The 17639-nt window shown below is 54.6% G+C and overlaps 1 protein-coding gene across 1 annotated transcript in view; it reads right to left on the bottom strand.

The window, feature by feature from the left end:
• Positions 1–799: 799 nt before the first annotated feature.
• The window catches only part of GRHL2 (grainyhead like transcription factor 2), a 103819-nt gene continuing 86979 nt past the window's right edge, over positions 800–17639 (bottom strand). The window contains 5 exon segments of the mRNA XM_056111635.1: positions 800–914; positions 3178–3242; positions 8573–8658; positions 11255–11349; positions 15725–15756. Coding sequence (XP_055967610.1) covers positions 800–914; positions 3178–3242; positions 8573–8658; positions 11255–11349; positions 15725–15756 — 393 coding nt within the window.

Below are 17639 nucleotides of genomic sequence, written 5' to 3' on the forward strand. Positions count from 1 at the left end.
CCCCAGTTGGCCACCGAACGGACCCCTGGAGGTGGGGAGGGGGGTTGCGCTGGGGAACTGAGGCACCTCGAGGTAGCGCCGAGATCTGCCACAGAATCAATCCACCAGGCCTCATGACAAACCCCAGACGTCTCCCGGGGAAACCCGGGCTTTTGGGAAGACTTTGCGGATGGGAAGGCTGCAGCGCCAACACCTCGGACCTTCACCAGGCCACCGCTCAGAAGAAGCCTGAGGGAGAGGCAGAGTGGGGGGACGGGTCGGGCTCACAGAGCTAGGGGCTTCCCGTGTGTGACCCCCGGAGGGCTGGTGTGGACACCCCGAGCTGAGCAAGTGAGCTCTCGCTGAAAGTGGGGTCTGCGGGCAGGCGCCGTCCCCCACAGCGGCCACCGCGACCGCGTGGCACAGGTCAAATATATTATTGCCATATTATAAACACTATGTACAGAGCCCAGCCTCTGGGAGTGGGCTGCGGCCTGCCCCGGACCCGTGTCCTCGGCGCCAGGCCTGGTGGCCACCCGCTGGGGGAGTTCCCCCAGAAGGACCTTTCCCAGGACACCCCAGCCTGTCCAGTTACAGGGCGCTCAGCCCTCTCCCGGCCACGGGTGCTCGGCCTCCCCGCGTCCCACGGGCAAGGGCAGCATCAGGCTCTCCGGGGAAAGGTGGACAATAAATAAGGGCGCGGCGGGCGCAGGCCCCTTCCCCAGGAGCCCCCGCCCCCAGGCGTGTAACAGCAGTTGTGAGATGGGCAGACGGGGCGCGGGCGCCGGGGGCTCCGTCCAGCGGTGGGGAGGGGCGCGGCTCAGATCTCCATGAGCGTGATCTTGAAGCCCTCCAGCACACTCTCCATGCTGAGGATGAAGGTGTCCTCGTTGGAGTAGTGCTCGATGATGTTGTCATCCATGTTCACCAGGATGCTGGCGGGACAGGGAGAGAGACACGGGGGAGTGTGGGAGGGGGCCGGGGAGGGGCCACCGGAGGGCAAGGGCCCTTCTCCACTTTCCTCTCCCCACTCAGAACCCTGCTCAGGACCTCTTGAAACCGAACAGCAGAGCCCATCCGTGTGTGTGTGTGTGTGTGTGTGTCTGGGGGGGTGTCTACAGATGGGTAAACTGAGGCAAAACCTCAGAGCAGTCGCTGCCACTCGCGTCAATGGCAGAAGGCAAAGTGGAGTTCCTAAAGCTGCATCACCTCATCTGATACTATTTGGCCCTGAGCAGTTGAGGGGCGCGTGTGTTTGGGGTGGAGTAAGGGCCGGGGCTTCCCTACCATTCCCCCCACACACACACACACAGCAACCTTCAAGGGAGTTGGGAGGCCAGGGCTATTTTGCAAGTTTGAAAACAAGGCACTCCATCAAGGTTAAAATCCTTGGAGGCAGGGCCAGAGTGATCGCACAGCCAGCAGGGCGTTTGCCTTGCATGCCACAGACCTGGGTTCGATCCCCAACATCCCATATGGTCCCCCAAGCACCTCCAGGAGTAATTCCTGAATGCAGAGCCAGAAGAACCCCTGAGCATCCCTGGGTGTGACCCGAAAAGCAAAAATAAAATAAAATAGATTTTAAAAAAATCCTTGGAGTGAGCTGGGATCTGGCCAGCCTCGATTTGCTACGCCCAAAGCCCACACATTACCAGCTGGGCCCTAACCCTTGGTTAATGCTCCCCAGAGCCTTCGGTCTTAAGGCAACCTATGGGGTGGGGTGACGCCAGCATGCCTGAGGTCACCCCACCCCATTGGCCAGGCTTTGCTCCTTAGCTGCACCAAGGCAAAAGTCAAAAAGGCAACAACAACAGCAACAAAAACGTGGGGAGAGAGACTGTATAGGAGGCAAAGGCTGGTGCGCCAATGCCACAGAAACTGCCCTGGTTCAAATCCCACCACTGCAGAGAGTCCCCACCAGGGCACCACTGAGTGTGGCCCCTCCCTGCACCTTACCCCCCAAAAAAGAAAAAAAAAGTAGCGACTTCCAGGGCCTGCCCATGATTGAGAGGTCCTGGCGCCAACCCCGTTCTTGGAACCCCCAGAGCAGCTCCAGCTGGGGAACTGCAGACCACCCTGGGCGCTCAGGGTCCTGCTTTAGCCCTCTGGAGCCTCCAGTGTAATTGCAACCACCGCACAGAGAAGGGCGCTGTGGGGACCAAATGTCAGGGCAGGCCTGGACAGTGCAGCCTGTCTCTGGCACTAAACGTGAGGGCCCAGTTCTCTGCCTCCAAGGCCCACCCAGGCTCAGGGCTTCCTGCTGAATTCCTCGTCACCCCCACGCCTGGGGATCCCAGATTCGGTGTCCTCTGTGGAAGGGTCTGGAGAAGACTCCGAGACTGGTTTTCTGCTTTTCATAGAAAATCTCTCCAGAGACCAGGTTCCATGGATGTGGCCCCACACACAAAGGGGTGGTGGATGGGGGTACCCTCCTGTGTTCCAATCTGTGTCCCACCCTCGGAACACGAGAAGCAGCAGGAGGCTGTGGGCCTTGTCGGTAAATCCAGGGGAAATGACTTCACAGGGAAGCGAGGAGAGTGAGAGCCACGCGGGTCTGGCACGGAGTGGGGAGCCCCTGTACACAGAGCTCTTGCTCTGAATCCTGAGAACACCCGGGATCATTCTGATTGCATGGTGAGTGGTCCCCATGACAGCCCAGTGCTCTCCACCCTTCTAGTTCCTCCCGTGTCATAAGTGCCACCCACAAAACGTGTCAGCCCACTGGAAACACTTTGTGCTGAGCAGGGTCTCTGCCAGCTCCCAGGCTCCCAGTGGAAACAGATCCCCCTGTCCCACCTGCTCAATGGGTCACTGAGTGCCCCCCCCAGTATCTCAGCTGACCCGCTCCCCCATTCCCTCTCTCCCAGGAGAGCCCACAGATGCAAAGCGGCTTTAAAAGGCTGAACAGAACAAAGACTGTATAGTTTTTCAGAGCTCAAGGTAGCTGGCTCTGGCTGAAGAGCCCATGTACGGGGCCGAAGAGATAATGCAGTGGGTAGGGCACTTGCCTATAACCCAATCTCAGAGTCATCGCTGGACTCCTCCACAGAGGACACTGTGGACCTGGGATTTGATCCCTGGCATCCTGTATGGTCCCCTGAGCACAGAGCCAGGCAGGAGTAACCCCTGAGCATCACTGGGTATGACCCAAAAACAAAAACAAAAAGGAGAGTCCATGTGAGTCTGTTCCTTTCTTACCCTTTTTTGCTTTTCTTGTAAAGCTTGGCTATCTTCTCCACTGGAAGCCCATATTTCTCTGATATCTGTAACACCAAGAACAAGAAGGCAGATAAGTGGAGAAAGGGCACCAGCTCGAGGCGGTAGAGGCTGTTTGGGCCTCGCTCTTCCTTGGCGCTCAAGCCTCGAGGAAGCCCTTCCTTAGCAGCCAAATGCTCACTGTCCAGAGGCTCTCCCGCCAGGCGATGTTGGCCCACTCAATCCTCTGCCTCCCCAGCATGGAAAATTGACCTTTCCTTTAGCTGTAGTTTTGATCAGTCAGCGAAAAAGAGACTGATTACATTTCTGGTTTGAAGAAGTGGCGAGCCCCGTATAAAACCATGGGTAAGTTAAGCTGGACCCCAGCCCCCACATCTCACATCGACAGAGACTTCGGATGGATCAGACTGACAGACGGAAGATGAAGGTGTGTCAGTACAAGAAAGGGTGACGCCCTAGGTTCATTCCCCAGGAATCACCGACAAAAGAAGCTCTGCCTCTCTAAGAACAAAATCATGCAATCTGAAGTCACATGAATGGAATCGGAGAACATCCCGAGTGGAGTGAATCAGAAGGGAAGCACAGAATGACCTCTCATGTGTGGGCTTCACTGACACACAGGGATGAAGCAGCAAAGGCCCACGGGCAACATGCTGGGAGAACTAGTCGACACCACTGAGTGTGTGTGAGGGGATTGTAAGTAAGGAAGGGGCACTGGGGTCCTTGGGGGAAGGAGGTGGGGACACTGGTGAGGGGTGTAGTATTAGGGTTATAGGCATGAGAGTCATCGTGAACAACAGTGTAAATCACAAAATCTCAATCAAAGTAAATAAATAAAAAGAACACAGTCTTTGTACTTATCTGCCATTACAGGAGTGCTCTCGAGTAAGACATGAAAAGCAAAAGAAGAAAAGGTGAAAAGATTGACTTGAAGAAAAAGCAACCAAGAATGAAAAATTCCAATTTAGGCCCAGGGAGCTCAGAGGGGTAGAGGCCATGCGTGTCCTGTGTTGAGCCCTAAGTGGGATCCTGGGAGCTAGAGAACCTCCGAGCACTGTCAGGTGTGGCCCTGGGGAGCCCCGGGCACTGCTCGACCCTAGCCTCGAGTCATCCTGCTAGACCCCTGGGCTGGCTTTGCCTTGACTGGCCCAGCGTCCCAGAGCCCTGCAGTAGGGTACCCCCCGCCAATGCAAAAATATTTTTGAAAAAATAAAAGTTCAAAAGAGAAAGACGATGCCAGGAATCACATCTACAACACGTAACTTCCTGACTTCAGAAACAACAGCAACCAAAGGAAGATGCTCAGGCTACAAGCCTTGGAAGAGCATCCCGCGTCATCAACCATTCGTGGATCTCATATTCCAGCAACAGTGGGGAATGTTGAATTAGCTGGACGCGAATCACAGGAAAATAGTGGATACAGGGTCAGCCCGCATGAGAAGCGGCAACTTTCACTGGACAGATGGAGGGGAAAGTGCGTCAAGAGTCCCAAGGAGGCCTCAGCAGGAGCTGCTGATGCCCAGGTATGACCCCGCCCACACAGTGACCTGCCGTTGCAAAGACATGCAGATGAGCAGAAGGCATTACCTGCGCCCGCTGAGGCGAACAGAGGACACTGCGTATGAAAAACACCTGCTCAGCACATTGCCCCGTTCCACAGGTGAAAGCTGGGTGGGACTTTATGGTCAAAGAAACGAGGGAGCCGCATTTCTGAAAACGGACCCTAGCAGGCAGGGGACTGGCTTGGCGGGATCGGGAACCCACACCCCATACAGGTGAGATCTTGAGTTTATTTATTTATTTTTTTAGTTTTGGGGCCATACCCAGGAATGCTCAGAGGTTACTCCTGGCTCTACACTCAGGAATCATTCTTGGCGGTGCTTGGGGGACCATATGGGATGCCAGGGATCAAACCCAGGTCAGCCGCGTGCAAGGCAAACACCCTACCTGTGTACTTTTGCTCTGACCCCGAGAACCTGAGTTTAATCTGCAACAGTGCAGGCCTGGTCAGCCCCATGAGTATTACCCAATTGTTCCCAGGCCTCCTGAGCACTGCTTGGGAACCTCTTGCACCCCCCCCCCCAAAGTCCTTGACATCTTTGGCAGGGGTTGGGGGCAGGGGGAGTGGCCAAACAGCATAGATTAAGGATGATTCCATTTATATTCTTAAAACTACATAAATAAACAGCAAATATGAGGAGGAGCCACCATTATTCCTAGTGGATAACCCTGGAAGAAGAGCAAGAAGCAATGGGATTCTTCATGCTTCGTGGGACAATTCCACACTGTGGATCAGGTTTTGCAGCAACAGTGATTCACTGTGATCCTGGGGAGAGCACTTGGAAAGCCCCCCGATCCCACCTGCCCCCAACAGCAGCCAAGTGGGGGTAGCTTGGGGTCCACTGTGGCGCTAAAGCAACAGCCTCACAAACAGCCTCACATTCCCACCCACACTTCTCTTTCACCCCATGCCCCAATCTCGCCCCCTCACCTCAGAAGACCCAAGGGGTCAGCAAGCAGCAAGCTGAAGGCTGGGAGCCACGGGAAGCAGGCATGAGGCCCATGCGTTTGGGCTAGAACGGGATGTGGGGGTATGGCACCCGCCTGACACGAGGCCTGGGAACAGGCCTTCGATGCTCAGCATTACATAGGGCTCCCACGAGAGTGGCCCTCTGAGCACAGATTCAGGAATAGATCCTGAGCATTGCTGGGCGGGGCTCAAATCCCCTCCAAAAATCACAGGTCTGGAGGGAGGCAAAGGGAGTGGACACTTGTGGGGTTGGGACATTCCTGAGCCCAGACATGAAAGCGTCCGTGGACATACGCCACATGCCCTGTGCACGGGACTCTGGTGGGGAACTCTGGGCACGGAGTAAAGCATGCTCAAGGAAGGGGGGGGGCTGGCTGCTCCACGCAGAACGAGCAGAAGTTCACTTCAGACAGCAGAGCACATGTGGTCGGAGCTGGACCGGAGGAGAGGGCTGAGGCCCTGAGGGGCAAGGAGCAGGGCACCCAAGCAGAGAATGGGGTGGCCGCTGTCAAAGGGAGAACAAAGGAAAGGAACATGACCAAGTCTTGGGTCCCAGGTCACACCAAGGTATGTCTCCTTTCGGGAAAATGCCAAGAAAGGAAAAAAGAAAGAAAGGAAAGAGGAATGGAGGGAGGGAGGGAGGGAGGGAGGGAGGGAGGGAGGGAGGGAGAAATGAAAGGAAGAAAAAAGAAAGGAAGGAAAGATGGGAGGTAAGAGGGAGGCAGGAAATACGGAAAAAAGGAAGGAAGGAGAAACAAAGGAGGGAAGGAGAGAGGAAGGAAAGGAAGGAAGGAGGGAAGGAGGGAGAAATGAAAGGAAGAAAAAGAAAGGAAGGAGAAAGAAAGGAGGGAGGAAAGGAAGGAAGGAGGAAGGGAGGAAGGAAAGAGGGAGGAAGAGAAAGAGGAAATAAAAAAGGAAGGAAGAAAGGAAGAAGGGAGGAAGGAAGGAAGGAAGGAAGGAAGGAAGGAAGGAAGGAAGGAAGGAAGGAAGGGAGGGAGGGAGGGACAGTGGGAGGGATGGAGGGAAAGACGAAGGGAGGGAGGGAAGAAAGCTCTTGGTCCTGCCCTGGGAGCCACCTCCCTGGCCCGAGTCCATTTTTAACGTTGCATGCAATTCACCTTTGAACCCACTTCGAGTGGACAGTCCAGTGCCTTCAGCACTTCCACAATGGTTGCAGTTCTCTGGACCCTGTGGTTCCAGAGTGTCTGACCATCCTGACCGGAAACTCCTAAAGCAGCAGCTCCTTATGGCCTCACCCCACTCCCGGCAGCCACTCACGACCTTTCTGGGTCTCTGCCCTGTGCTCCAGGCTGCTCTCACTCTTTCCCGCCAAAGGCTCAGACAATCTGTGCCTGCCTGTGCTGCCAACCACACCACCCTGCAGGACGAAGAGCAAGCTAGAAGGAGCATGTCCCGTTGTGGTCTCTGCCCTGACTCTCCACAACTGCCAGAGGGTAGGAAAACCACCCCTGCCCTGCCAACGGTGACCCACAAGCTAGAATACGAGTCACCCTCACAAAGAGAGCCAAGAGGGGTTCCTGCTACAGCTTGAAGGCATCTGGGGATCTTGACGCTTCAGGGAAAGGAACTGACAGCACCCATCTCGCCCGCGCCCATCAGCGGACACCATCCCGCGCATTCGAGTGCTTCACTCTGTGAACTCAACGATGCCCCAACCGGACGGTTTCCAGACCAACAGTGAAGGCTGGGCTGTCCTGGCATCCCGTGGAGACCACCACTCTGAGAAACCTTTCATGGCTGACCTGGGTTCGATCCCCAGCATCCCATATGGTCCCCCAAGCACCACCTGGAGTAATTCCTGAGTGCAAAGCCAGGAGTAACCCCTGTGCATCACCAGGTGTGACCCAAAAAGCCAAAAAAAAAAAAAAAAAAAAACAAAAAAAAAAACATAGCTCTGGCGTGGAATGCCCGATTCCAGGGTCGGAGACCGTGCATAGGGCTGGGACACTCGCCTGGCCTGTGCCCTGTTTCCCACACACGGTTCCCAGCATTACTGGGAATGGCTCTGGAGGACCCCTGCACCTCATCTCAGACCCTCACAGTGAGCCATGGACCCTAATGGTCAAGAATCACCAGAAATGGATCCCCAGAATACAGCTTGGGAACCCCAAAAACATAACCTTCTCCAAAGTAACTTTTCTGAGCCCAGGCTGTATAATGAGAGGCCCAGACACTAAAGAGGAGCTTCAGTCTTGATTTCATCACCAGGATTCTGCCCTCTCTATATATGGATCTCTTCACCCAAAGAAAAGCCCATGCATTTTGTTTTGTTTTGTTTTGTTTTCTGGATTGCCCCTTTCCAGCCACAAAACATTTCCTAATTGCTCTTGCTCTGTGCGGCTTTTGGAAGGTAAAAGCATCTCATTGGGTTTCACGCAGAGACAGGATGGTCACAGCTTTGTCTTTCCCGTTCCAGCCTTTTAACTTTAATTTGCTTTAAAGGGACAGAAAACAGGCGGCTGGTCCAGCTGCTTTTCCTCGAGGTGCCCATAAGCCCCCTCCTGCAGGAGAGGCTGAAGACCAGCAGCGTGACTTCCTCTTCTGCTCTAGAAAGATTCTTCTGGAGCCCTCTCCAAGGTTGCCTTGGAGAAGTGGAGTCCAGGGATCCAAGACCGTACAGGGTTAAGTCACTCCTGCACACAGCTGACCCTGGTTCAACCCCTGGAACTGCAAATGTTCCCTCAAATGATGCCAGAACCAAGAAAGTGCCTGGGCGCCTCCAGATGTGGCCCAAACCCTGCCCTTCACCTCCCGCCCCCCACCCCCAGAAAAAAGTCCAGCTCAGGAGCCCAGAGGGGGCAGGGGCTGAGAGGCTGCATGGCTTACCGCGTCCATCAGACCCCTCACCGTGGGCGACTTCAACATCAACGCATCAAAGACGTCATCGGTTTCTTTCCGCACATACAGGAGCACTGGGGGAGAGCAGAAGGAAGCGTGAGCAATGGGACCATGGCTGCCACCCACTACAGGACCCCAGACCCAGATGGCATCCTGGGGTCCACCCCCTGTGGCCGGGGTGACACTCACAAGTGGGCAATTGGCTCAAGGATGCTGGCACGGAGCCAGGTGTGAGTGCACAGCACAGGCTCTGTGTGCCGAGGCGCTTCCCCTGAGCCCTTGACCCCATCCGTGGTTTGAGAACCTGCAACTCCTCCAGGTCCTGGTGGCTCCCCCTCTCACCCTCCACATGTCCCACATGCCAGCACAGGAGGTGCAGGCAGGATGGGCTGGCCCCCGAGGGACCCACAGAGCTCTCCTTTGTATTTGAGTGTTTGGGTCCCAGCTGGTGGTGCTGGGCTTACTCATGCGGGTGCTCAGGGGACCATTTGGGGTGCTGGGGAGGGATCCCGTGTCAGCGCCTGCAAGGCCAGTGCCCTACCACTGCCCTCCAGGCCACCCACAGCCCCACCACAGAAGCATCCTGACAGATGACTACAGAAGCCAGACAAAGCCACGCGTGGGGGAAGCTCCCCTTCTCTGGCCCAAGAAGACCCAGTGTCTGGTTCTCCACAAAGAGCAGCTGGTCAGGAACTCTGGCCCGCACTGTCCCTCCCCAGAGAAGCCCCTCCTGGAAGCCCCCCACCTCCCAAGCAGGGGCCTAGGGTCACTTCCAGTGACACCTCACCATAGAGCAGGGTTCAATTGCTTGAGGATCTGGCCGGGCCATGGGGTGCTGCTGGGTCCAGGGGCTCTGGGGACACTAGGTCACCCCTGGCGAGGCTGGGGAGGGCCACCAGGGTTCCTTTCCTGAAGAAGCTCAAAGCGTCCCATGGTGCTGAGGATCAAATTCTTGTCCTTGCCCTTGACCCGCCCCCACCACAGGCTACTGCTCTAGCCCCATCAGTGGCAATTTTTGCACTGGCTTTTACTTTGAAAATAATCTCAGGGGCCAAAAAGACCACACAGCAGGGAAGGCATGGGCCTTCCACATGGCCAACCCTGGTTCGGTTCCTGGCATCCCATATGATCTTCTGAGCCCCCCGGAGGAGTGGCCCCTGAGTGCAGAGTCAGGAGTAAGCCCTGAGTACCACGGGGTGTAACCAAAATTAAAAATTAAATAAAACCTTCCAATCCTCCAACAGCTGTGACCTCCCTCGACCCCCGGCACACACAAAGTCCTTTGGAGGCTCCTGGCATCTGCCACTGGGGTGCCTGGTTACTGGGGAGCACTGAAGCAGAACCGCCCAGAGTGAAAGCTCTGCTACACTGTTTAGGAGTTCTGGGACCTGGATGGGGCTTTGGTCTTGCTCTGTCTTTCGACTTCTGCAAAATGGAAACGAGTTCAAATCCCGGGATGGAAGAGATAGTGCAGAGGGCAGAGGGCTTGCCTGGCACCCAGCCATCCCAGTTTCAATCCCCAGCACCACACACGGTCGGTCCCCTGAGGGAGTGATCCCTGAGCACTGCTGGGTGTGGCCTCCCCCAAAAAAGAATCTGAAAAACCCACTCTTTGGACTAGCCAGCACACACTAAATACAAATGCAGGCTATAATTATTTTGCATGATTCCTATTTGGGGGTGTGGGGAGGGGGGGGTACTGGCGAAGGAGGGTCCCAGCAGTGCTCAGAAGCGATCCCGGGGGTCACCCTAGTGATTCTCAGCCTGGCAGCACTGAGGCCACCAGTGAGGGAGGGGAGAGGGGTTCCCTGAGATGCTAGGGTGTGATGAACTCGGGTGGGCTTTGTGCCCACCAGATCGGTGCTTGCGCTCTCGGAGTTTCCTCCCTGGCTGTGCTGTGTGACTCCCACAGAACCCAGGCCTGGTTCCAACGCGGGAGGCAGGGGCGCGTGGGAACGGGCTCGGCAGGCGCTGGGGTGGTGTGAGCACATCTGCAGGGTGTTTGCATGTGTCTAAGGCGCTTCCCACGCTGACACACTGATCACAGTGATGCCCCTGGTGAGGTCCAGCCTGGCCCTGACCTGGCGGAGACTGTGCAGCTCCGGGCCAGACTCCAGGTAACAGGTCCCAGACGTGCTAGCGCATCAGCACTCATGGTGACTCTGCAGGCCGCTACTCCCCACCCCCCACCCCCGTCCAGTGAGGACACGTGGGAGGTCCCTTGGGGACTCCCCAAGGTCCTGCATCTCTTGGAGGGGGAGGGAGGCCCGAGGGGACACTTCGGTCAGGGGATAAATGACATTTTGCCAAGTTCAAACACACACTTCTCACTAATGTGGCATCAGCCCACCAGCGTGCACTGGGGACAATCTAAAACTGGTTGGCATCAGATCATTCTCGCTCTCTGGCAGCTCCTGGCATTAGCCACGGCAGGAGCCCATGGGCCCCCTCTGCCGCCACCGTCACAGGATCCCTGAATTTCTCACAGCTTGGCGAGAGGGGAGAATCATGAAATCCCCCCAACCCCCCGAGAAGCAAGAATTGATGTTTGCCAAAGGTGTTGGACAGGCGGGCCAAAGCGCAGCAAAGCACTGGACTTCCTGGGCCAGTGCCAGGGTCAGGGCCAGGGCTGCCATCCACGCCAGCAGGGGCACGTTTGCGGGAATGTACCTCGCTTCATCCCTTCTTCCTTCATCTGCTTCGCAGGGGCCGGCCCGAATTCCTCCTCCATGGGCCGGAACATTCGTTTGACAAGGACGCTGCTGCTAGAAAGGGGAGTGCAGTGGTGAGGAGCATGCCAGAAGCCCCTCTCCCACCTCCCCCGGGGGGTCCACTCACACCCTCTTCCCTCCCCAGCAAGCCCCAGGCACGCCCTGCCCCGTGAGAGGCAGAACCCAGACCCTTGTATCTTTTTTTTTTTTTTTTTAATTTATTGAATCACTGTGGGAAAGGTTACAAAGCTTTCAGGTTTAGGTCTCAGTCATGCAAATATCAAACACATTTCCCTTTACCAATACTTATTTTTTACCCTGAAGAACCCCAATAAAACCCCACCCCCCACCCCTCCCCGTCCCTGTGAGGCAGATGAATTCTAGTTAACACTCTATCTGCTTTGACTAGATTCATTGTTTCAATAAAAGATTCACCACTATTATTTAGAGTTTACCCCCCCCCCAGATCAGACATGCTGAAAAAGCATTGTGAAGTGATTTGCTTTCTACAGCTGGGTTCAAGAGTTAAATGTTGGTTTTGGATTTCTGCTATTTTACCTATTGACCCTGGAAGTATTTCTACTGAAAGTCAGATAGTTAAGAAATTGGTTTCTGTGTTCTGGAGTCGTGGCCGTGCTGGAGAGCCGCTCGTGGGGGGCAACCGGTGGCCTCGGTAGGGCGTGAAGGGCGGAGCGAAACGTCCCCCTTCCCATGAGGTTTTAGTCGCCCCCACACTCCCGGCTCATATCTGCTGTCCACAAGGCTCCCATGTGGCCGCCATCTTTCTTTCCAGAGAGGAGAGGGCGAATGGGGCAACACCCCCTCCGGCAGACTTGATGGCCTGGATCAATGCATAGTCCGTTCACTTTTCTGCTCCAAGCTGCTGGGTTCTGCATTAAGTCCTTGTGCTTCTGGGGCCGTGGCTGTGCTGGAGAGCCGCTCGTGGGGGGCAACTGGTGACCTCGGTAGGGCGTGAAGGACGGACCGGAACGCCCCCCTTCCCATGAGGTTTTAGTCGCCCCCACACCCCCGGCTCATACCTGCTGTCCACAAGGCTCCCATGTCCAGACCCTTGTATCTTTAGGGATCCCGGGGACCCTTTGGGTCTCGCCACTCTGGCCTGTACCCCACCGCGTTCCTAATGGGACCAAGAGTGAGCCTAGGGTCTGTGGGGTGTCCCAGAAACACCCAACCTCCCACTGAGCTAGTGCCCCCACTCCTGGCAGCCCTGCTGATGCTCCCTGAAGAGGCCTCCCCTGCTACTTCACCTCTGTCTGGTGCAGGCAGACGGGAGTGGACGGTGGCCCCTGAGACCTACCCTCCACTCCCTCGTGGGAGGGCTGCTGGGCCCATTCTTAGGGGGCCTTGCCCTGTGTGGTCAGTGGGCTCTATCTGCCTGGCCCCCACTCCCTGTCCTTCCTGAGTCTGCCTGCAGGCGTGGAGCTCCGAACGGGAGCACAAGGCCCTACACGTGATCCCCACATAAGCCAAGACAGGACAGGAGGCTGAAGAGAGAAGACGAGAATGAAGGGACGGAGGGCAGAGAGGGAGGCAGAGAAGGAACGGAGGGGAGAGTCGCGCAGCTGACGGCCGGGAAGAGGCCACACCTCCGTCAGTGCCAGGTCCCAAACAGTCCGAACAAGACTGGGGCCCCGCTCCCCAGCCAGCACACAGAGACCGCTAGGCTCCCAGAAACAGACCCCTCCCCCGAACCATTCCCTACGGACGTCTTTGTCTTCTGGGAGTTATCTATTCATTCTCCAGTCCAGCCACGGGCGGTGCCTCATTGAGGGTGGTCGGAAGGGAGGGGGGAAAGCTATAAAGCTCTAGGCGGGACTGGAGAGATGGCCAAAGGCGGTGGGCAGTGCTTCTCACGCCAGAGTCCTGGGGCCAGTCCCTGCCTCTGAGCACTGCAGGCAGTGACCCCTGAGTGCTGAGAGCAGCCCCTGGGCACCGCCAGGTATAAACCCAAAACCCAACAACAACCCCAAAATCAACAACAAGAAAGGGGAGGGGCATGGAGAGGTAGCATCATGGTCAGGGCACTCGCTCGCATGTGGCCAGCCTGGGTTCCATCCCTGGCATGCCATGTGGTTCTCCAAGCCTGCTAGGAGTGATCCCCAAGCCCAGAGCCAGGAGTAAGCCCTGGGCACTGCTGGGTGTCGCCCAAATACATAGCAAAACTAACAAAGAAACAAAAACCAAACAACCGAAACAATAAGACCCACAAAAAACAAACAAACAAACAAAAAAAAACCAACCAAAAAACACAAAACATCCCAAATGATGGACAGACCACTTCCAACAGGTCAAGGTGTTCAGCTGGCAAGGCGTTGCCTCACCATCTTTCAGGCAGGGTGGGTCACCGTCGGAGCCCTCCACCCTCAAGATGACCTGCCTTTGCCCAGGGTGCTTTTCTTTTCCAGGTCAGTCAAGGTTCTGGAACAATCTGGGGCAGCCAGGTCCAGGGAAGCCCCTGACCAGGTGGGTCAGTTCAGCAGCTGAGGGGCAGCACCTTGGGGAGGGTGATGCCCGAGAGCAGCTGTGGTGTCAGGATGGGGACAATGGGCATGGCGGGCACCGCCCTTGCCTTCACACCCACAAAGCAACCACATTCCACGGTCACGCAAGTGAAGGGACCTTGGGAAAGGAGAAGTCCATTGGGCTGTGGCGAGGAGTCTGGAGAGGGAGACCAGGAAAACTGCAGGGGCTTCCAGAACCTTCCTCTTGCTAACCCAGCTCCAGGATTTTTCCCTTCCCCAACACTCTGACTCACTGCACCATTGAAACAACAGCCTGGAGAAATGCTTTCCTCAGCGAGGCTGAACCGCAAAGGCAGCTCTGAGCTTCGCCAGCGCCTGGCCGCGTTCTAAGGCTCTGTTCTAATAAAACCCTTCTAAGGGACACAAGTTCCATAGCACTTTTTTCCCATGTCATGTGATATTCCATTTGGTCTCTGGGCTGTGCTTTGCCAGTCTCCTCTGTAAGAAATGAACGCGGCTGTATCTGCCTCACTTACTTCACCTTGAAATGTGTGACAAGCAAATACCTAACTACATAGAAATAGAGACGCCCTGGTTTGAGTCTACTTCGGAAAAAGCAGTCCCAAGATTGTAGGAGAACACGTGCATGCAAACCAAGATTTCAGTTCTACGTATTTTACAAAGAAACTGACAGATGAATGCAGTTCTAGATTGTTCTATTAAAAGGACAACATACAACATAAGAAGAAACCATCTCAACAGAAATTCCAATTAACGTTATTTAGATGGATGTTGACTTCTGAAAGTCAGGGATAAGGATATTTCCGGTCCACTGGGTGGCATGTGGAAAGCACACGTGTGTTTTCCCAAGAACAGAAGTGGGACAGATGGGCTATCTGGAAACGGAGAAGGAGCTGTGCTAGTTAACCTTTCTTCCAAGTACTGGAAAATGAACCTCTTACATTTCTGGCATGCACCCTAATTCTTTACTCCATTCCCAGGCCCCAGATGTGGAAGAAAGAATGAGACTTCCCCAGAAAATAGAGCTCCCAATGGGTAGAGAGAGCTGACTTTCTCTGCACGGGTTAGCAAGAGGGTAGGTGCCCATTCAACGTGCAAAGTCACTTCTGAGAGCTGCAGCTGTGCACCAGTATAATCTCCCACACAACAGAGATTGCGCTGGAGGAAAGTCCCACCCCCAGGAAAATTTGAATGGTTTCTGCCATAAAAATAAATAAAAAGCAAATAAAAAAAGCTCTCCACGGAGCTATTCTGGAGACCTCCTTTCAAGAGCACGGCACAGGTGGGACACTGTCTATGAGACAGGAACATCCAAATAATATTGACGACTCCTTTCTGGGCCTCCTGTTCTCCGAGCTACAGCACGCGTCCCGGACTGTGAGTTCCACGCTTTCTCCCACACAAGACCTGGACGACCCCAGGAGACTTCCGTGGCCTTAGGTGGAGTTTCCTAATTTCCATCTTTAGGAGGAGCAGGGAAGGCTCTTGGCACTCTCCATACAAACCAGCGTCACCCCCAGAGCCTGGGTGCACACCCCTCAGGAAGCCTCTCTGGGCGAAGAGCAGATGCGCCCTCTCCCACCCACACTGGCTCAGGCTCAGCTTCCTCTGGTGCTGCGGCCCAGCAAAAGCTCCCAGCAAATGGACTATGCGAGAGAGGGTGGAACCGAAGAGATGGAGCGGTGAGAAAAACAGTTATTCAGAGGCAAAGCCAAGGAGAGGGAGAGGGAGGCGCTTGGAAGGAGAACAGTACCGCTCCACCCTGGATTCTTGCCCAGAATCAGGCCTTCCCCCACTCTGGATCCAGGGTGGAGAGGAAGCACCCCCTCCCCACCCCACCCCCCTCGCCCACTGGGACCCAGGGACGTTTTCACCAGCAGGAGTTAACTTGGTGTTTGAAGGGAAAGAACAGAGAGTCTTCTTACCCTTCTCGCTCATCGTCCGTGTTGTAATACACCTGTGGGACAGAGAATATGCTTGTTGAGGACCAGACAGGCAGTGCAGGTGGATATGATGGGGTGCAGATGCTCCTAAGGATGCCTCAAAACTCAAGTCTTGCTCCCTCACATTCTCACCTAGGCTCCTTCTTACATTTTAAGGTAAATGGGAGATTTGGTTACTTCACATGAAAGTTCATCTGACCCAACCACTATAGTCCTAAACTGATCTTTGCTTTTGACATGCTACAACTATTCTAAAAGAGCTCGTTCACAAAGGCTCTAAAAATCAGGGCATAGTAGGGCCTGCATGAAGCCACGGCAGCCGGAACCTAAGTGAATAGGCTCTGTGCTTTGGCTGGGGACAGGGGCAAGGGGGCCACACACCAGGGAGCCCGGATCACTCTCATCACACCACCACAGAAAGCTCAGTCAACTGTCTTCCAGCTTGGATGGCCATTTAGCTCTAGGTGGATGACCTAAGGGGACAGACTTCTTTGGAGTGAGGGACATCTGTGAAGCCGCCGCCAGAAAAAGAATGAAAGAAAATAGGAAGCATCCTATTATCTTAGGAAAGATAGGGGTAAAACCAGAGGGACCAGCTGTGTGTAAGTCTACTGGACCCAATTTGTTAAAAAGTTAATTGTGGGACAGACACACAAACAATCTCAGAAATAAGCAGCTCACTGTTGACCTTCCTCCGAACTTTGCAATAGGCCACTATCCATGGGCTACTCCAGGCAAGAGCAGGTGAAGTCCCTCTGTCTGCCCCCTAGGAATCCCGGTGGCTGCCACCTTCCAGAACCCAGGCACGCGAGCAGTAGCAGCAAATGCTAGGCCTCACAGGACAGGGGAGGAGCTGGTCCCTCTCCTTCCCTCTGCCCTGATGGGTCTATGAGATGACACCCACGAACTGTCCCTGGCTATTAATTAAGCTCCTCAATGGCCATGATCCAGAGACACACAAATGAATTTTGGAAATAAGCAGCTCGCTGCAGAGATCTCTCCAGGCCCTAATTATTAAAATCTTAGAATTCCAGGAGTGTGCGGCTGCTAGAGTGGCCGTGCAACATTATATGCTATTCATAACAAGCAATACAAAACGAATGTCTAGTATTGTCTTTTCGACAGGCTTGAGTTGTGGTGGGAAGATTCCAAATAATAATGGTGGGACTGGTGTCAAAATATTGAATGTAATCAAAGTAGAGAGAGTATTGTGGAAATTGTCTGCCACACAGGTAGGGGAAAGGGTTTATATGGGGGTGGATACTAGGGATTTTGGTGGTGGAAAATGTGCACTGGTGAAGGGATGGGTATTTGATCATTCTATGACCGAAACTCAAACATGAAAGCTTTGTAACTGTATCACATGATGATTCAATAAAACAAATAAAAATTGTTTTAAAAAAAAGTTAATTGTTGGTCTCCCAGGAGCTCGGTCTGCAGGACCATTTGCTGGAGGGAGGAAAATAACACCCACTAGCATCAGACAGAGCAATTTAGAAAGACACATCTGTCCCTGTTACAGCCCAAGAGAGAAAGAGTGGCGCCTGGACCAACATTCTCCCCCCAAGCCTCCCCACAGAGACTCTGGGCTCTTCTGCGGTGCTGTCAAATGCAGGTGCAGTTATTTAGTGACTCTGGTTACCAGGATTCTCAGGCAATGAATCTGGCGAAACAAGAAGCCAGGGATTGTTTCCCCTAATTTGTCGTCTGTCTGCCGCTTTATTGCATGTTCTGCTCTGCTTCTTCTTCAACATTGAACAATGTCATTGAAGGTGTCCCCCAAAACTTCCTCTGCCCCAGGTTTCAGTGTCTCCCTCGGTCACTAGCTGTATTAAAATCGGTAGGTATTTCATTAGCTACTCCGGAGTAGTCCTGAGCGAGGGGACCTGAGCACAGA

This window comes from Sorex fumeus, unplaced genomic scaffold, assembly GCF_029834395.1.
Source record: "Sorex fumeus unplaced genomic scaffold, SorFum_2.1 ptg000002l, whole genome shotgun sequence".
Lineage (NCBI taxonomy): Eukaryota > Metazoa > Chordata > Mammalia > Eulipotyphla > Soricidae > Sorex > Sorex fumeus.